Source organism: Lytechinus variegatus, chromosome 1 (genome assembly GCF_018143015.1).
Source record: "Lytechinus variegatus isolate NC3 chromosome 1, Lvar_3.0, whole genome shotgun sequence".
NCBI classification, from domain to species: Eukaryota; Metazoa; Echinodermata; class Echinoidea; order Temnopleuroida; family Toxopneustidae; genus Lytechinus; species Lytechinus variegatus.
In genome coordinates, this window is record NC_054740.1 from 93,456,690 (window position 1) to 93,478,766 (window position 22,077).

Genomic DNA, 22,077 nt, shown 5'->3' on the forward strand with positions numbered 1-22,077 from the left:
AAAGAGTGGAAGAAAATGCTAGAGCGGCTCGCTATAGTTTATTTGCAATTAAGGGTCGTTTCGTCAAAATATATGACTATGGGGGTACACAGCAAAGAAATTAAGACACAGGGGTTTGTGACTCAGATTTTAGTTTCAATGGCAAAAAGAAAAATGGTGCACTTTATTATTCAAATTGCATAAATATATATTTACATGTACTTTACTCGCCACTGTTACAGGTAAACAATGTCTAATATTTAGATAAGCTCTAAGATGTTTTTGTTATCAGAGAAATAAGGGCTAATTATCAAACTTTTATTTTGGGCATCCAAGTATAAGAATTTTCAAAATCTATAACCGGCGTCTAGCTTAAGAGAAAAACTTCTATTTCCAGCTTCCGACCAGTCTCGACATTCGTTTCCACGTCTGTTAATTCCGGCATCGATATATACGAAGAGATTGATTCCTAGACTATTTACTTCAGGTCGCCTGCCCAAAATAATTATTAAGAAAATTTATATCATAGCAAGATCTATACTTTTATTAATCTGGACCTCTGTTGGGGAATTCTCATATTCAAACATACGGGTCAACATAGGGACTTAATTCAATTCATATCGAGGTTTCCAGCGTCTATATGCCTTGGCTATATGGCTATAGGCTTGTTTCCTGCGTCTGTTTACCTTTCCAAGTTTTCCAAGTCTTCCCCGTGGCAAGCCTTCCGCAGTCAGATTTCCGTTGTTTGTGCCAGCCCCGGCGACTAAACGTCTCTTATTTATATGGACAAATTGCGGACGTAGGTGAAAATGGTGCGCCGAGCGGGTTTGGATAGCACACACACGTCTACGCGCAGCGTATAATGTACAGAGAACTCGAACTGTGCTTTATCGAAGCCAGTTTATTCACAATTTCTCGTTTATTACTACATAACATTCAATAAGTCGATACGTTTCCAAAAGGATATATCTTTTTGCACTGATATATATACAGAACCATTCATATCAATACTCAAAAAGATATGAATTAGTAAAAAATCTATCAAAATCGGCCAGCGCTGCGATCGGACGTACTGTGCATTCCAAACGCTCATCCGCACTTATGCAAATACGCCGGCTGTGCTCTTATGCAAATTATGTACGTTCATAAACACAGCCAGCGATGAATTATTCAATCTATATCTACACCAATTCGATCATAAAAATTGCAAATCAACTTATCTCCTAACATTTCTTCAATGAAAACTCAGGCCTCATTTACAAATTAGCTAATACATTAATCATTTTCTGATTTGGAATATGAAATCTCAAGTAATTTCTAATAATAACCGAAAGACATAATACTCACGGTTGAATGAGTTCTCGCGACAGCTATGAATAATGAGTAAACAATAGTCATGCGCGGGGCTGATTGTTTACGTCACGATCCTTGTTGCGGGATCGTTACAATATGTTGAAATGAGATTTCAATCTAAACTCAAAATTCCTATGCAAATTCACGTTGATTACATACATTTTTCAATATAGTCTACATGTACAACCATATTATTTTTTATGAAAATGTCCTACGCAAATCACAGAAATGAATGGACAGGATAAATCAGGGCTCAGCACAACCATTTCATCACTTTCTCCTTTTTTCCTGGGAAAAACGTGTCTCACTAGCTAGTGCTAGGCCTTAATATGGACAGCGTCATCTATCATGTTTGAGCCTGGCTGACTTTGCAAAGCTGTGAACTGCGATGATCAAATTTTAAAACTTCAATCATTTCATCAGGTACACTGTAAAAAATGAAGTGCCAATTTAGCACTTAGGGTCAAATTTTAAAACTTCAATCATTTCATCAGGTACACTGTAAAAAATGAAGTGCCAATTTAGCACTTAGGGTGCTTGTATAGTGACTGCGCTACGAGTGCTGATTTTCTAGTTTAAATTTAAACTAGAAAATCAGCACTCATAGTGCAGTCACTATACAGGCACTGTAAGTGCTAAATTAGCACTTTATTTTTTACAGTGTAAATTTTCCAAGATTTTGGGTAACCAGTTAATTTCATTTCTGTTAAAATGCATAGGGCCTACATGTATAATTTGCACTGACACTGCATTAAATACTGTCTGTGTCTATGCCCACTACCATAGGGGAGGCAGATGCTTGTATTTGATATCGGGTCTCCCCGATATCAAATACATGTAGATATAGTGGAGGTGCCGTGGCTGAGTGGTCTAAGGTGCCTGGTTATACATGAAAAGTCCGGGGTTCGATCCCTGGCTGCAGCACTTATGCCCGTGAGCAAGGCATTCAATCTCCAATGCTCTTTTATCCTGCTTTCAAATAAACGGAAATGCTACATGTACATGTACATGCATTATTGGAACTAGGACACTTGTTTGTTTGTTTTGAAAAAAAAATTAAAAAAATATCCGGATAAATCCCTTGTCCGGATTGGTGCTGATCCTAAAATGTGTCTGGATAAGAGAGGTTGGACTGTATTTATGATAGTGACTGTCAGCTAGCAGTGAAAATTTCACTGAGTTCATTCAAGAGTCTTCTACAGTGGAACTGCTCTAGAAAGAAGGAGAATTATCTTTAATATTCTAGAAGCTTCCAGAATAATGTACAGTATATGCTGGCAGTTTCTTTAAAAAAGATAAAGTTTCAGAGGCGAGATTTCATGTCAGAGCATACTTTATCTCTACCTGGAATACAATGTTATTAACTTCTGTAGAATTATTTACACACCATCAATGCAGTTATTCTGAGAGAGGAATTCTTAGTTCTCATCAAGATCATCACCCCTGAGATTTCAAATTAGCATGCTATTTCTGATCCGGCAAATTATCATAATCTGAACAATCTCAAGATTACTGGAGTACGATATCGGACAATTTTCGTCACTTGATAATGAGTTGCAGCGGCACTCGAAAGCTCGTGAACTTGTAAGCTAGTGAACACTTTTTGCGAGAGTGATCACGCATTTCCTAGAAAGCCAGTGAACACTTTTTGCGAGAGTGATCACGAATTTCCTTGTTGACCATAGTAGATTGCGAGACAAATGAATACCCTCTAGCGATTAATCTGAAGATTATTTGTAATGAAAGACGCAATTATCGTGCTATTTCATGTCAAGATTGCAATCCGAAGTCAACTTGTGTTTATTTGCAAAACAGCATGCTATTTTACAAATTATCCTGCTAACTGCACCATTAATCTGCAGTAAGAGCAGTCCTTCAGGAGAAAGTGATAAGCTTCTTTGAAAGAGATGACGTCAGTAGATGCATGCCTGGTAAACAGGTTGCAATGAAGAATGACGAGAAACAGAAGATTCAAACTCGCATCCTGACCGACTATCTTACCAACATCTATGGAAAGTTCTGCTCTGATATAAACCCAGATGTCACAATCTCCTTTTCCTAATTCTGCAAGCTCATACCAAGACATGTAAGACTCGCATCACTGCTCTCCAGAAAAAATGTCTTTGTACTACTCATCAAAACATGGCCATGAAATTTAAATGCTTACACTCGCTTGGATTGGACGTCCCAGTAAACCCTGAAACAGTGAGTAAGGAAATAACCAACGAACAGATGATAGAAGTGATATCACAGCTGTGATGAGATAAGAGGATGAAGCATGGGGAAAAGTGGATGTCAATGGAATCAAGAATATGTGGATCCGAAAACTCAAGAAAAATCACACAGATTTTATTGAAATAATGAAGAAAGAATATGGATCGTTCCTACAGTATCTCCTGTTAGCAGGGTCCATCGGCAATTCAAGGCACTGGCTGAACTGAAGAGATCACTGCCAATAAATCAGGCCATAGTTTAAACGGACTTTTCAGAGAACTTTGTTTGCCAGAATGCCAATGAAGTGCAAAGCACATATTGGCACATTACAAGCGTTATGTTGTTGTTGTTGTTGTTTTTGTGTCAGATATTGGAGATCACAACGCCAAAGCCGCCATCGCTATACTTAACCCTATCTAGGCCGGGGGGGCCTCGGAGGCCCTCCCTCAACCGAATCGCGCAATATTTTGGTCATGCGAAATTTTTTGACCGTGCCGCTCGCTGACTTTTTACTTTCAAGTCTTGCGCAACTTTTTAGACCAACTTTGCATCTACCGGGTACGTGGTTCTGAAATTACGCAACATTATGTAAGTGCATGTCAGACCAAAAATTGCTCAAAAACGTGATTTCGTGTACAAAGTCAATGCAAATTGTGTTTTCAACCAAAATTCATAAATGTATGATTATTTTTAGTTTTGCTGGTCTAAATGTATTTATTTTATGCTTTTTATGATCACAGAAGAGTCCTCAACAAATTTCATTGAAAAAACAATGAAAAAAAAGTCAAAAAACAAAGAAATACATAAGAAATTGCAAATAACAATAAAATTACATAAGAAATTGATTTGATATCGCAATTTTTTCGTGTACACTTGCTAAGAACATGACAAAGAGTTTCTATACCAAAAATTAGTACATTTGGAGCTTTATTTAGGGAGTTAGAGGAAAAAGTATGTTTTCGCATACTAATTACGCATAAATTAGCATAATCACTTAATAGCGATTCATATGACATAAATTACCATACAATCTTGTAGATTATGTCCCAGGCAACCCGCATGCCAATTTTTAGCACGATCGCGCGGTCAACAGCCGAGATCTTAGGGGGGACCTGGAGGCCCCCCCCCCCCCCCCCGGCCATATGAACTCCCAAAATACCCTGGCCTAGATAGTCCTTTGTCCCAGTATCACAATTGGTACATATTCAGCACACTTTGTAGGCATCAGAACCTCTACAGGGTAAGCGCCCAGTGCGGAATATTAAAGAGTATCTACGATGGCTTTGGAGGCACTGCGAAGCGACAAGCTAGCGATGCTGTCAAACAGGGTAAGACAGTAATTCAGGACCCAGACAATTTTTTCTCCTGTGCTTCCTCCAGTGTGAAGAAATCCAATACATCATGTACTCACAGCAGGACTATACTGAAGGTGCTGACGTCTTGTTATGAGGGATTTGATCTCGGGTGTAACCCAAGGTTTATCCCTGACATGAATCTCTACCGTCTTTGAGGGCATGTAAGCATCCATGGCTGAAAAGAGAGATGAATAAAAGGCCTCACATTTTCCTGATGTTGTCAAGGCGTCTGTAACACTTGACCAGTCATTCGACGATATCCACTGGCCAAAAGATCTCAGATCGGAGTCACGCATCGGTCTGACAACACGTGTGGACATTTTGTTTGGCCTATATTCACTTGTTGACGATGGTGTCCAAATGATAGAATTATGGTCGCTCATGCCAACAGGTGAGGTAATCACTGGTGAATCGTAGAACTTCGATTTCATTCCATAATATGTAAATTTCAGTTGTCAGCTTTCTGGGTCAAGCTGGCATTTGAAATAGTGAAAGGTAAAGGAATGCAAACTGAAAGGTTTGCTAGGAGTTTGGGCTGTCTTGTATTTAGAATTAGTATTTTAGGGGGCTCAATGGATTGTGAAGAGTGGAGTTGAATAATAATAGCAGTGCCTTTTTAAAGCGCCATGAGCACTGAAAGGTGGACCTGTGCGCTATATAAGTAGCAACCATTATTATTATTTTTAAATATATTATTACTGAAATAGAATTTATGGACAGTCCAGCTGAACTTAAATATTTTTCTTTTCTGTTTCTGATTTCCTGTTCTCTGGCTCGCTTGCATTCTTCAGTGGCTCAAGAGAGGGAGAGAGAGAATAAACAGGTGGGAGAGATACATGTATCTGAGTTGTAAGATTTAAGACTCATAGAACGAGAGAATTTAATGAGAGAGCTGTCGTGGGAGTGGTTAAAGAATCGCAGAGGGGGAAAAGTTGATCGCGAGAGCAATTGGGGGACTGGTGAAGAGAAAGTTACATAAGAGGGAAGAATAATGGAAAGCCGAGGAACTTGAATTTGGAATCAGAAAACGCACATTAAATTAGTTCCATTTTATACACTAATGTTATAGGCGGATTAATTTGGCGTATTGCACCGAAAATGATAGGACCGATTTGGGGTAAGGGTTTTCTCGCCACGTGATGTTTGAGCCAAGAAGTTAATAATTTGTTTTACCCCATTGTTGGTCGATCGTCCTACCAAGAGATGCGACGTACACCAGCTTATTGATTTGATGCTGATTCAAAATAAACACATTATATACAACTTTACTTCATCTCTTCATTTGAACTTGTCATTTCTCGACTCCATCTTTCTTTGGGATTTTTTCTTGTTTGTTTTTCAACCAATGTTAACTTTGAAATTGAACATTTTATCTGAGAATGGCCCGTTTACATCCCTCGCTATACATGTGCCCTCTGTTTCAAGGTTGCGTGATGTAAATACATTTGTCAAAAATATTAATAGAATATCACAGAGTCCTCAAAGCTAGGTAAGACCATAGGGTGATCCCTTGACTGTGCATAGCCAGTGATTCAAAAAAGGGAATGCAACATTTGAATAGACATGCCAAACCCATGCCTGTTTAGTCAGAATGTTATAGTTTTTTTTTTCTATTTTGTCAGGTTGTTTGCAGTTCCTACTGGTATGGTTAGTATTCCTGTTCATTTGGTCGATCCCTATTATCCTGATTGAGTATGGTACCGGTCGATACACCAAGAAGGGTCCTATATCTTCATTCAAAGAGCTTGCAGGGCCAAAGAGTGCATGGGCTGGGGGTTGGATTGCAATCATCAACTTAGGAATAAGGTAAGTATTCTCTACTGTTGACTTAGATACGAGGAGTGCTACGGCACATTTTGGTAAATTACCAAATTACATTGAGAGGCACTTCTCGCAAAACCACTTCATTTATAAAATAGCAATTTCGTCCAATGGCAACTTCCTCGAAGAGCCATTTCATCTAAATGCAACGTTGTTTAACAGACACTTCTTCCATTAGCCATTGCGTTTAACAGCTAGTTCATCTAAATTCATTGCCAGTTGGTCCAATTACTATTTTGGTCCAATACCCACATGGTCCAATATATGCATTTGGTCCATTCCCACTAGGTCTAATAACTAGGGGCAGGTGCAGATCCAGGGGGTGAAAAGAGCCCCCCCCCCCAGAAAAAAAAGAGTGGAAGAAAAAACACATCACAATATAGGATGAGCGACAATTGTTTCGACGCAAATAATGATTTATTAGCCTGATCGTGATAACCATCTCTGCAACGCATTCAGCTTAGGCCCAGTTTTCTCAAATTTAAACACTTTTGGTGAACATTGCAATTGTATGTCTAACATTGGAAAAGCCAGTAGTTTCACAAAAGGGGTGAATGTGTGTATGAGTGGAGGCATGACAGGCATGGGTGTTCACACCTCTTATTACCACACCATTTCGTAAACTTACATGTATACGCATTAGACCAAATGGGCATTAGGCCAAGTGGGCATTGGACCAATGTCAGATCACATGGATATTGGACCAACTGCCCAGGGGGGTGCCACTTACATTGACGAGTGGATACCATGCGCGACCAAAAAACATGTAAAAAGGATGTCTTTTTCAAGATAGGGCACGTTACATATGTAACGTAATAAGGGTGTCAAAAACACTAGAATAATGAAAAAAGGGTATCTATTTCGCTAGAAAATTTATGTGTTTAGGGTCAAATTTGCGAGTATATAAACAAGACTAAAATGTTTTATAAAGGATGTACTTTTTGCCCCAGGAGTCAACACTACGTGTTTAGAGTACGATTTGCGTGAGTTGGGCTGTACTAAACCCAATGATGTACATGTAGGTAAAGGTAAAACCGACCACCGACGTCCGTGTTTGAAAATCGCTGTACTTGTTTAGGGGTACAATTTAGGGAATACTTGCCAATAGTGTCGTTTTGCTTCCAATACTTGTTAGGGGTAGGGTTTCAAACGCCTATACTTGTTAAGGGGTGCATTTTCAGAATATGGAAAATATGTGTTTAGGGTGCTTTTTGAGATCTCATTGTCGCGCATGGTTTTCACTAGTGAATGGAAGTGCCCCCCCCCCCCCCGTACCAACTGTCAATTGGAACAAGTGGGTGTTGGATAAAATGACATTAGACCAAATGGTCATTGGACAAAGTGGCTTTTGACCCAACTGGCTATTGGATGAAATGGCTATTGAACAAAATATTTATTGAAGTGGCATTTAGATGAAGTAGCTCTTAATAGACGAAGTGACTCTTAGACGAACTGGCTTTTGGATGCAGTGACTCTACTTCATCTAAATGCCACTTCTTTCAATAAATATGTTTTTTTCTCCAATTGCCAAATTGGCAATTGGAGGAAAAAAATGTTTATTGAACGAAATGGCACTGGATGTAGTGGGTATAAGACCAACACTGCATTTGCAAACTGAGCGAATAATCCTATGTTACCAAACTCTGCCGTCAGTGTCCTGCAAATTTTGGTAAATTTACCAAAATGTCCGGGGGGGGGGTATTTACATTGACAAGTGCGACCCCCAAAAATGTAAAAGGATGATTTTTTTCAAAATAGGGCTCTGTGTATGATAATTAAGTTTAATGTTACTGTTGTGGCGACACATTCCGGTACTCTGTTCTATTTGTGAATCATTTTTGTCTCGCCCACCAGAGGTAAGAGACTTAAGGATCCAAATGTTGTCTGTCCGTCACAATCCTAATGGCACATAACTCCACAACCGTAAATTGCTTTTCAACCAAACTTGAATGGTAGATGGACTTGGGGGACTTGCATTTATGCTGCAGTCGGAGGTCACATGGTAAGGTCAAAGGTCATTTTCAAGTCAACGTTAAAGTTTACACATGTGCAAAGCTCTCTTATGACACTTAACTCCGCAACCGTAAGTCACTTTTCAACTAAACTTGGACGGTAGATGGACTTGGAGGACCTGCATGTTGTGCTGCAGTCGGAGGTCACATGGTAAGGTCAAATGTCATTTTCAGGTGAACATTTAAGTTTACATGCAAGACTCTCTTTTGACACCTAACTCAGCAACCGTAAGTCACTTTTCAACCAAACTTGGATGGTAGATGGACTTGGGGGACCTGCATGTTGTGCTTCAGTCGGAGGTCACATGGTAAGGTCAAAGGTTATTTTCAGGTCAACGTTAAAGTTTACATGCAAGACTCTCTTTTGACACCTAACTCCGCAACTGCAAGTCACTTTTCAACCACTTGGATGGTAGATGAACGTGGGGGGACCAGCATGTTAGGCTGCAGTGGTAAGTCACATGGTAAGGTCAACGTTAAAGTTTACATGCAAGACTCTCTTATGACACATAACTCCACAACTGTAAGTTGTTTTTCAACCAAACTTAGATGGTAGATGGACTTGGGGGACCTGCATGTTATGCTGCAGTCGGAGATCACATGGTAAGGTCAAACATCATTTTCAGGTCAATGTTAAATTTTACATGCAAGACTCTCTTATGACACCTAACTCTGCAACCATAAGTCACTTTTCAACCACACTTGAATGGTAGATGGACTTGCATGTTATGCTGCAGTCAGAGGTCACATGGTAAGGTCAAAGGTCATTTTCAGGTCAACGTTAAAGTTTACATGCAAGACTCTTATGACACCTAACTTCGCAACCGTAACTCACTTTTTAACCAAACTTGGATGGTAGATGGACTTGGGGGACCTGTATGTTATGCTGCAGTCAGAGGTCACATGGTAAGGTCAAAGGTCATTTTCAGGTCAACGTTAAAGTTTACATGCAAGACTCTTATGACACCTAACTTCACAACCGTTACTCACTTTTTAACCAAACTTGGATGGTAGATGGACTTGGGGGACCTGTATGTTATGCTGCAGTCAGAGGTCACATGGTTAGGTCAAAGGTCATTAATAGGCCAACGTTAAAGTTTACATGCAAGGCTCTTTTTTGACACCTAACTCCGCAACCGCAAATCACTTTTCAACCAAACTCATGGTTTGCTACGGTCCTACAATGCATACTTATATTGTCGGTCATCTAGTCCAGAGATGTGACGTTATTATAATATACTATACCAGTTTATTGATTTGGCACTGATTTGAAATAAACATTTCACTTTACTTCATCTCTTTGTTTGAACGTGTCATTTGTGAGGGCAGCATAACAACTACATGTAGTCTGGGGGGGGGACAGTCAAATGTATTGCTGTACACAAGTGTGGCCAAATTATTTCCAAACACCCCCTAAACAAGTTTTAGCGGGCTTCAGGGTTCCAACGGTCATGGAATATCATGGAAAAATTTGTGGTCCTGGAAAGTCAGGGAATTTGGAAAATTTGTGAAAAGTCATGGAAAAGTCATGGAATTGCATATTTACCTCATGGCTATGCCTGGCAGCTTTCCTTTTTGTCATGTCTCGCAAAGTTCTCTCATACTTAATTATCATACTCTGCTATTATAATTGGTGTTCATAATTTCATCCCAAATTCGACAAAGGTCCGGGGACATCGTTTCCAGTGGAAAGTGCCGATCAGTCAATGTATTTTTAATATGTCACATTTTGTAACCAGTTTTGCGTTCTTAGTTGCTTTTAGAGAATTTAAATTTCAGGTTTTGTACAATTTTACTCAACATTCATGGCAATTAGTTGACATATCAAGTCACAACTGATCAAGCACTACCGGCATGGCTATCAGAACACAATACATTCAAAAGGTTCTGAATCTCTTAGTTACACAAGATGTTTCAATTGCTATTTTAGCATCAAATAATCATAATGTGTCCTCTCTGGAAAAGTTACTTGAAAATGAAGTTTAATGAAATACCAAAATAGGCATCAAATGTCCAATTTTCAAGATATCCTTATTACATAGTGTATTTTTGGGGCATATAGAGAAATACACTTGTAAATTTAGCTAGTGTCCTCAAGTTGTATCACAAATGGCCTCATTTTTTGTAATGTAGAGTGAAATGCAGCACTATGTTGAGAATTTTAGGATGAGGATGTCTTTGTTATCCTTTTTTTTTTCATGTCACCTTATTTTAAAACTTTCACTCTTTTGTAATAATTTGCTTATGTGTGACATATGTAAAGTGTTTCATCTTCATATAATTCAGGGTACCCCCAGAAATTTGAAAACAGAATTCCATGTGGAAGTTTAGTAGTAAAGGTGAATTCAGGATCCTAATTTCAATATGCCTGGAAAATTTGACATTTACATCTATTGTATGTACATGTAGTTCACTTTTGCAACAAGATCTGCATGCTCTGCTCTGAAAATTTGGAAATAGTTCATAGAAATCTGTCAGTTCAAGAAATTACATGAGTTTGTGTTCAAGACAATTTTGAATCTTAATGTTGGTGAAACGAATATGGTACTGTACCCTGGTCAGAAACAGACCTTATACCAATGATAATACATGTAGATGTGCATGTCATGAGTAAGGTAGTGGGTGGAATGGATTGCTGTGAGGGGAGGTTATGGAGGCCATCATAATGTGTCTGATTTTGGAAACCATGCCAGAAAGCAAGTCATGGAAAGCAGCAATTTAGTCATGGAAAAGTCATGGAATTCTGTTTTCAAATTTCTGTGTGAACCCTTGGGCTTTATACACATTTTGACCCCTAAACAAGTTGTCGCCAGAATATGACCATGGGGGAAAAAGGGGGGACCATTGGGAAAAAAACATTGCCTAAACACGTTTGGCTTGTCTTAAAAAAAGAGCTTTGGAAAAAGAAGCATACCATAAATACGTTTGACCCTGTGATTAACCATTGACCAGTCTTTCAAAATTACCCCTTTTATTTAAATCTGTGTTTTTGATACTCCGAAAAAACTCCCTTTGATTATCTCTGCACAGATAAAAGAGGTGAAAAAATGATTCACAAAATTTTACGTTTGGGAGGTTTGGGTTTAAATGACTTCCTTTTTAAGAAGGGAAGACACACGACTGGATTGTGTGAATTTTGTAATGAAAGAGAAACGATATACCATTTCTTACATGTTTGCCCTAACTTTATTATTCAACGAGCCCTATTACTTGCTGAATTAAATGTTAACATTATCCCTGATGCGGAACGTAAAGTGGAGAATCTCGCAGTTGAGACACAAAGTGCTCTTATCAGATATTTCAAAAGGACTCATAGATTTCAAATTGGCTGCCAGGATGGCAACCATCATAACAGGGTGTAGTCAAGACTAAAGGGAACTAAACTTTAGCAAATTATTATTTTCGTGACCATAATACCTTCCTGAGCAAAGTGTATATAATTATTCACATTTTTCAGAGTAATTATTTATGATACAGGGCAGGAGAGGTGGTCTTGCACGATTTCCTGAGAACTTTTCTTTCCTTTCTTTTACTTTTTCGAACTGACATTATTTGAACAAAGAAATTATCATATTTTGGAAAAAAAGAAAAGCATATTTCATAAGGCAACAATAGTCAAAACTGACTAGTTTACCTATTCAAATAACAACAACAACATCTTAACGAGTGAACGTGCGGCCCACCTTCAAAACTGAAAAAACACCCAGCTTTTTTAAACACGTTTTTTTGGTCACACATGTGTACAGCAATATATATTTTTTTTTTTTTTTTTTTTTTGCTTGTCTCCCCAGAGGTCGGTCTGGTCAAGGAGTTATCGGGCAAGAGCCTGATAACTCCTTGGTCTGGTTACGGACAGTTCCCCTACCCAATAATGTATATGACAGCAATGATGAACAGAATCTCATGTTTCCGACGAAAAACACAGAAAAAATCTTTATATATATATATATCTTTTATTTCCGCATGTCGCCGACATGATCACGGTATCGCCATTAACAAGGCCATACATGATTATCATGATGTATACTTATGAATACAAGTGAACCAAGACAAAGACATACGCTAAAAAGTCGGTTAGCTCGCTCGTAATAATTTATGAAATTCCATAAGTATCTAGTCTCCTGTTCAAGGCCGTATTACGAGTGTTACGAATAGAAGGACATGTAGCATCGACTAATACTTGATTTACTAACAAACTATTGACAAGAAATGTATGTTTTGACGGGAAAACGCGAAAATTTTGGTTCGCTCACTCCGCTCGCTCGTAATCATTTATGAAATTTCTTAAGTTTCTAGTCTCTTGATCAAGGCCATATCATGAGACTTACGAGCAGAAGGACATGTATCATCAACTAATATGTAATCATTACCAACAAGCTATTGAGAAGAATTGTATGTTTTGACGGAAAAACGCAAACATTTCAGCTCGCTTGCTCCGCTCGCTCGTAATTATTCATGACATTTCTCAAGTTTCTAGTGTTCTGATCAAAGCCATATCCAGGCGCATCGCCCCCCCCCCCCCCAAAAAAAAACGTCCCCAAAAAGAAAAAAAAAGAAGGGAAAAAAAGGAGAGGAGAAAAGGAAAAGGGAAGGAAGGAAAGGGAAGAAAGAACTCCTTCACTCTTCTTGCTTTAAATTCATATATGAATTTTGCTTCCGCGCTGCGCGCGGTTAAATGACAATATTGAAGTTCTCCATTGTTCCCCCACCTTTTCTCTAACCCTGTTTTTCCACCTCAGCTAAGTGCTTCTTGCTAGTTAAAGTTAAAATTGTATACATTAGGGCATGAATTTGAGTAAGGTTAGGCCGAAGTAAATGTATGAAAATATTTTTTTTTTTTCAATTGATCGCGCAACTTCTGGTCTGGTGGGCTCCGAGCGGGTAAAATCTTTATATCAGTTTCTGCCGTCACCTCCATAAAGTCAGCTTCTCCCGCTTTTCAGCTCATTACTATAAACAACCATAATTTGGGGGCAAACAGGTTCCTAATTTAAAAAGAGGAAGGTATGGAATTCATGTCGTATTAAATAAAAAAGTACAATATTTTTTTTATCAAATTGTATTAAACTTCTTGTCATTTCCCTGTATACATTCATCTCCTGTCCTGTTTTGCACCCTCAGTTTGAAATTTTGAATGACACTTAAGTTTCTTTATATTCAAAATGAAGCGCTTCAGGATAAGTCAAAAAAATTAATCATCCTTTATTATATAGATAGATAATTTCAATAAATCACAGAAGTTTCAACTTTATGCGCACTATTTTCCTTGTAATGAAGTTCAATAATCTTGACGATTGGGTATTAGAGATATCTACATTTGATGAAACGTCCGCCCTTTGAAATTTCAGAGTTTCATCGCTCATCGCGGGGAGGAATATCTTCCTCTACCAATCTTCTCCTCTGTTTTGCAAGTTAAAAATATGCACTGATGCTAAATTGTTTGTAATCAAATCTGATCTTTCCAAAGAAAGTTTCAATATATCTTTGAGAATACCCTTTTCTCGGGACCCTTTTTATGGCAAGAAAAATTGATAAATCACTTTAGCTTTTAGTCCACTGAGTAGATGGTCTCATAGGCCATGTACAAGACCTGGAAAAGTTGTTAAGTACAAGGTTTTTTTTGTTGATTCGTGTTCTAGATGGGTATTGAAGTAAATTCAGCTTGGTTGCCACCTTGGCAACCTTGAGCATTTTTTTTAATTAGCCTAATTAGCATAATCATCTAATTAGCATATATACGATATGTAGTAGTTCTCTTAAAGCAGAAAGACTAAAAACATAAATAATATCATTTTTCTAAGAGGTCCTATGACGTTGAATCCATGCATAACAATATTTTAAATATCTAAATTATGTAATTATCGTAATCAGCCTAATTAGCATAATGAGCTAATTAGCATCAGTGTAATACACTGTATATATGTATTTGTGGATGTCTATCCAGAAAATTCCCAATACGTATACAATGCAACTGTCACAATGCGACTGTAAGTCTATTTAGTGTTAACCCCTAGTAACCATTCAGCTTGTATATAATAAAAGGAATTTGGGTGGTTGACTCTTGTCAAAGTCCCAGAGTCAATCAACTGTATCTTTAAGTAAGTGATCAAACCCGCTGGGGTGTAAGGATTAGAATTTTACTTTGACTTCTTGACAAGCTTAGGTCATGAGCATTGGGTCATTTAACTTGATATATTTACATGTAGTTAAGTTCAATGGGGCTCTAAAATTCTATAGATGTTTGTTTTTATGTATGAGAGGAAAAGATTTTTGAGAATGTTTGAGATGGGAGTTTTGAATAGGTGAAATTAAAGCTTGGATAGTTAAGTAGTTTTAATTGGATATGTTCAGCGTGGAAGAGTAAAGCAGAGGAATATTGAGAATGTTAATGACTTTGTCTTTGTGAGAGTCATGATGGAGTGGTGTTTGAGTGAAAGCAAATCAGAAATCGTTTGATTCTCGGGAGAGGAAGACCCTTCCACATTTGGTCTTAACTCGGAGTGTGAGGGTGTGGTTCTCGTAGGCCATTACTTTGGGTGTATGTTGCAGGCTGTGTAGTGCAGGCACAGCGGAGTCTTAATCCCCATCGTTGGCAGGCTGGATCCAGGCAGCACAGGCCAGGTAAAGCCACCACATCTGCCCTCATCTCACCAGGCACGACTGTTCCAAAGAACTGTAAGTTCACTATTTTATTGGTATAATTAATTATTGTAATTAAAAGCAAAACTCAGTGTTTTCAAAGAAAACAGAAATTCAGTAATTATTTTGCTTATGATTAATGTTGGAGTATTGAACACTAAAGTGCAAAGAATATTAAATGCTTTGTTGTATTGTATAGTAAATCATATTTCATAAATGAAAACTTTGTGAAACCAACTAAACATGAAGTGATGATATAAAGATGAAGTAATTAAATGTTACTAAATGAGATATTTTATTATGGAAGAATTGTTGGCTTATACGCTCAATGGCAATGACGATTCCCATATATTCTAAACTGATAGTTATGTGATATATGGCTTGTGAACTGAACAAGAGTAATAGCCAGGATCAGTGTATTGATGTTGTATATGATATAGTTGATGTAAATATTCATTGAACTGAGAAGTTATACTTCTATGAGAAGAGAGATTTCCTTTTGCTAGTTAGGGATAAAAGATACCGTAGTTTGTTTTTACATTATTTTCCGTAAGTAGCTCAGTGAATTCAAGCTAGTATATCTTAACTGACTTGTGAACATTTATAGTGTTATTACTGGACCTTGTCTATTAGGAGATGGTTATTTATTTACTCTCTTTAGGGACGAGCTGGGCTCGTACTTCATCCTTGAACTCAGAGTTCGTGACTTGTGATTCATCGTAGCAATCTTCGTACTGTGGCTCTCAGCCCCCATCATTTCGTCCGCGAATCTGGACTGGCTTTTCGTCGAGAGTTCGCTCGCTTTACTTCGCGTCGTCTAGGCCACCGCAGCTCGCTCTTAGACGACTATATTCATCGGACCAACGAGAGTCATTGACGATGTCGAAGGGGTCCTTATTCTGAACTATATAAATTATAACCAGATTAGATATACTACGGTCCAGTGTAGGTATTCATCCAAGTATAAACCCTCTTTTGTTGAAGCTTAATTGGTGGAATTAATAACCAAAAATATTGTCACGTTTGGATGCCAAATTAATATTAGGCCTTGATTAAATATAAATAAATCACTCTCATTAGATACATATTGCAACATATTCAGTATAGGTTAATTCATGCTGATGCTAACTGCTAAATACAGTTTGATGTTATGTTGATATGCATGTGATTCATGATTTAATTCTGATAGTTCAATTTCCTTAACTATATGTACATTTATAGAGCTGGTCGCTCTGAATTAAATTTATGTTATATATAGATATTGAATGATTGTGTGATTATTGCAAGTGGTAACTACTTTCGTTTCAAACAGAACCAAATCTATTACCAGACTGGGAATTTCAGTCCCAAGATCTGACAGCAACCCTTTTATGGTTTTCTATAGCGAGGAATTCATTTATGACATTATCTTTCCATTTTAACCAATGTAATTGCTGTAATTAACATAATGAGCATAATGCACTAATTGATATATATATGTGTGTAATATATATGAAAATACATATGTCTTTGTCATTTCATATCGAGAATGCCTGAAAAATGAATAATACAACTATCATGGTTTTCTATGGCGAGGAATTCATTTAGGACATTATTTTTCCATTTTAACCAATGCAGTTGCTGTAATTAGCATAATTAGCATAATGCACTAATTAATATATATATGTGTGTGTGTAATATATATAAAAATACATATTTCTTTGTCATTTCATATCGAGAATGCCTGAAAAATTAATACAACTATCATATGGTTTTCTATGGCGAGGAATTCATTTATGACATTATTTTTCCATTTTAACCAATGCAGTTGCTGTAATTAGCATAATTAGCATAATGCACTAATTAATATATATGTGTGTGTGTAATATATATAAAAATACATATTTCTTTGTCATTTCATATCGAGAATGCCTGAAAATGAATAATACAACTATCATATGGTTTTCTATGGCGAGGAATTCATTTATGACATTACTTTTCCATTTTAACCAATGCAGTTGCTGTAATTTGCATAATTAGCATAATCAACCTAATGCACTAATTAACATATAACATAAATAATACAGCTATTGTATGGTATTATTCTATGAGGATTTTTTTTGTGAAATTATTTTTTCCCGTTTAACAAATGTTATTGTTTTAATTAGCGTCATTAGCATAATGCACTCATTAACTTGGAGCAATATTTTACATATGAATATATATTCCTTTGTCATTTTATATTAAGAATGCCCGAAAACATTAATAGTACAGCTATCCGATGATTGCCTATGACTAGGAATTCACTTATGACATTATTTTTACCTTTTTATCAATGTAATTTTCGTTATTAACATAATGCGCTAATTAACATAATATGTGCAATATATATATATATATATATATATATATATATCAAGGCTCCACATTAACTTTTTTTGGTGGTGGCCCATTTGGGCCACCAAAACCTTCAAATAATTTTTTTTGGTGGCCCATTAGTAAAGTTTGGTGGCCCGAAAAATATAAAGAAAAACATTAATTAAAAATGAATAAAACAAACTGAAATATTCTGCAGTCACTACCATGTACCACTATTCTTTGTACATCTTGCATGTAAATCGTGCTTGCTGTTATTTTATTTTGCTTATTTTGTGGTAATATATAAATTGTTCTATCATTGTGAACATGAAATGATTGAAAGAGAATAAAAGAATTGTATTGTTCCCAGGTTGTGTGGATTTTTAATCTCTGTATAGACACACACTCATAATGGTAAAGTAAATAAATAGTGCATATAGCAAACTCAGATTGATTTACAAAACAATGATTTTCCTTCCTTCCTTATTGATCATAAAAACCTAGATTATGCAGGCCGCAAATCCAGTTTATTTTCCAGCATATTATAGCAGGAGAAAATCACAGAAAATATGCTGCAGAATTAGAACAATGTATAAAAGGGGGAAATAAACAAAAATTATTTTTAGAATAGTATATTGAAAAAAGAAACAAAAATTGTGAAAATGAATAAGTGAAATAAGACAAATAAAAAATGAAGTAAGAAAAAACAAAGAACAGGAAAAAATTGAGAAAAAAACAAAAGAAAATGTAAGAAAAATGAATAAGACAAAATTACCAGAAAAAATGGGGAAAATTATGATTAATATTATTCAGTAGAAACATGTTCTTTAATCAGGCATATTCAATGGGAAGGGGTATAAATGGTTTAATCACTGTAAAAAAAATGACAGAAAAAAGAAGGAAACTGCAAAAGTTATCTGGAAAAAACAGTGAGAAAATTCCTTCCCTATATTTGACAAAATGATGGAAAAAATTCACATTTCATATCAATGAAATGCCTTCCCAAAGTATTTACTTAGGAGAGGTTTAAGAAGTCATTTATAAACAAGAAAGAAAGAAGCTGTCTATTCAAGACAGCTTCGAAAATAAACCAAATATCAACATACATACAAATGCACAGGTGGGACTGTGATGTACTCACCTATGTGTTTTATGTGTATTAATGCATTTGGAAATCGGTCTTTTTGAGTCAAAAGAGAGGTCATAATTCCTCCTTTTAATGCTTGCAAATTTTCAGGTTTCAGTAATATGGACTGTAGAAGGGCATTTCATTGGTGTAAAATGTGACTTTGACGTAGATTTTCAAAGTTCTGGGGAAGATTTCTTAGCAGTAACATTTCGCATCGCAGCTCCCTGAGTCTGAATAGTCTGCTAGCGCACAGCCAGCTACAGTGGTTTCACGCATGCAAAGCTCAGCCAGACAGCCGGCACGGCCGGCTGAATAATAGTTACTGTATGCTAGCAGTAGGCCTACATACTGTCATGACTATGCCATCTTTGTGTGTGTGTATTTGTGTGTAGATTAACAAAAAAGGCGCATGACGATTTGACTTGCAATTTGAACTGTAGAAAGTTGATAAATTCATGCAAAATCGGGAGAAAAATTGCGCTACTTTGAAAATTATTGGTTGCCCGATTCGGGCCACCAAAACTTAACATTTTTCAATAATGGTTGCCCGAGATGAATTTTTGGTGGCCCCGGGCCACCGCTAATGTCGAGCCTTGTATATATATATATAATAATATATATATATATTCCTTTGTCATTTTATATTAAAAAAGTGCCCGAAAACGTGAATAATATAGCTATTTCATAGTTTTCTATGACGAGGGATTCATTTATGATATTGTATTTCACTTCACAATGTTAATGTTGTAATAAGCTTAATTGGCATAATGAGCTAATCAAAGTGGAACTCCTCTGGCAGTCTCGCCTGCATTACATGATTTGATATAGCAGCAGTTTTGTCTTTTAAAACAGCTATTGCAAAAAGTGTTCACGTAATAACAATTCATATGATGTCCATTGATCCAAAATGGCCTTTGACCATGATCAAGTGACCTATCATGTGTGCAAAACAATCCTTCATCCTTGAGTACCCATATGTTTATGTTTCATGAACTAGATCCATAAACTTTCTAAGATATGATGCCAAGTTAAAAAATACCACTAACATGGCCAAAGTTCATTGACCTTACATTACCTTTGATCTTGGTCATTTGACCTGACATGCACACAGGATATAGGCCTACAGGGATAGGCCTACATGGTTGCACTTATGTCCAAATTTCATTAACTACATTTGGTTCCATAAACTTTCAAAGCTATGACAATTCCACAAATACCCCCAACATGGCCAAAGTTCACTGATGCTAAGTGACCTTTGACCTAGGTCATGAGACCTGAAACTCAGAAAGGATATTCAGTATTACTTGATTACTCTTATGTTTAAGTTTCGTGAACTAGGTGTATACACTTATGATGACATTTCAAAAACTTATCCTTGGTTAAGATTTTGATATGATTTCCCCCACAAAATATAATTTCTTTGGCCCTAAATGACCATTGACCTTAGTCATGTGACCTGAAACTAAGGCAAGATGTTCAGCAATACTTGGTTACTTTTATGTCCCAGTTTCATGAACTAGGTTCATATACTTTTGAAGTTATGATGACATTAACATTGCTTGGTTTATAAGATATCAATGTTGACGACGCTGCCGTCGCCTCCTCTGTCGGAAAACATGGAAAAGCTGCGCCTATAGTCTCGCTCTGCTATGCAGGTGAGACAATAACTACAGTGACAACAAAATATATGTATTGCACCTGTATTTTAATTACCACTAACCATAGGATAGCTGTATTTTTGATGTTTTCAGGCACACTCGATATAAACTAACATAGAAAAAAATGAAAAAATGAAAACCCATAATTTATTGTTCGAAATAGATATGAAATGCTCCGAAAATTTGCTGTGCAGCTCGCCAGATCGACGAGGCTCTATCCCTTTTAACCGTTGAACGTCAACAGGGTGGCAGGAACTCCCGTCTTTCAACGTCTTTTGGTCTGACACGGCCGGGGTTTGAACCCGGGACGCTTTGCCAACTGAGCCAACACACCGGTTATAGGAATATATACTTAATATATTGCACATAGATGATAAATAGAGCATTGGGCAAGTAATTCTAATTAAGGCATTGAAATTGGTTAAAATGGAAAGTTACTGTCATAAATTTATTCATCAACATAGAAAACATTAGAAGAGCTGTATTATTTATGTTTTCAGGCCGATGTAGACAGTACTTTGACACAGAAATCTATTTATTGCAAATATATATTAATTTGCGCATTATGCTGATAAAGCTAATTACAACAATAACATTGTTTAAAGGAAAAAGATAATGTCACAAAAGAATTCCTCATCATCAAAAAACTAAAGGATAGCTGTATTATTTATGTTTTCGGGAATTCTCACTTAGTATAAAATGACAAAGGAATATATGTATTGCACATTATATGCTAATTATACTAATTAAGACAATTACATTGGCCAAAAGGGGAAAAAATAATGTCAGAAATTAATTCCTCTTCATAGAAAACATGTGATAGCTGTTTTATTTATGTATTCAGGCATTTTCGATATAAAATGACAAAGAAATGTATATATTGCACATATATGGTAATTAGCACATTATGCTAATTATGCTAATTACGACAATTACATTGGTAAGAAGGGAAAAATAATGTCATAAATGAATTCCTCGTCATTGAAAACCATGGGATATCTGTATTATTCATGTATCCGGGCATTTTCGATATAAAATGACAAAGGAATATATGTATTGCACATATATGTTAATTAGCGAATTATGCTAATTATAATAATTACAACAATGACATTGGCAAAAAGGGGAAAAAATAGTATCAGAAATTAATTCCTCGTTATAGAAAACCATGGGATAGCTGTTTTATTTATGTATTCGGGCATTTTCGATATAAAATGACAAAGTAATGTACTGTATACATTGCACATATAGGGTAATTAGCGTATTATGCTAATTACGACAATTACATTGGTAAGAAGGGAAAATAATGTCATAAATGAATTCCTCGCCATAGAAAACCAGCATAGGGTAGCTGTATTAATCATGTTTTCGGATATTCTCGATATGAAATTACAAAGAAATATATATTTTTATAGGTATTACACATATACATGTATATATGTTAATTAGTGCATTATGCTAATTATGTTAATTGTAGCATTTACATTGGTTGAAATTGAAAAATATTGGCATAAATGAATTCCTCGCTATAGAAAACCCTAGAAGGGATGCATTATCTGCGTATTGGGCATTTTTGGATA

The 22,077-nt window shown here is 36.5% G+C and overlaps 1 protein-coding gene across 3 annotated transcripts in view; it reads left to right on the top strand.

The window, feature by feature from the left end:
• LOC121428870 (uncharacterized sodium-dependent transporter HI_0736-like) overlaps window positions 1–22,077 on the top strand; it is a 74,194-nt gene that overhangs the window by 21,674 nt on the left and 30,443 nt on the right. For all 3 annotated transcript variants that reach the window (XR_005971849.1, XM_041625752.1, XM_041625742.1), the window contains exon 3: window positions 6,524–6,707. Coding sequence is in view for 2 of the 3 variants with exons in the window: in XM_041625752.1 (XP_041481686.1) it covers window positions 6,524–6,707 (184 nt within the window). In the remaining variant the exon portion in view is untranslated. The remainder of the gene's footprint in view (window positions 1–6,523; window positions 6,708–22,077) is intronic.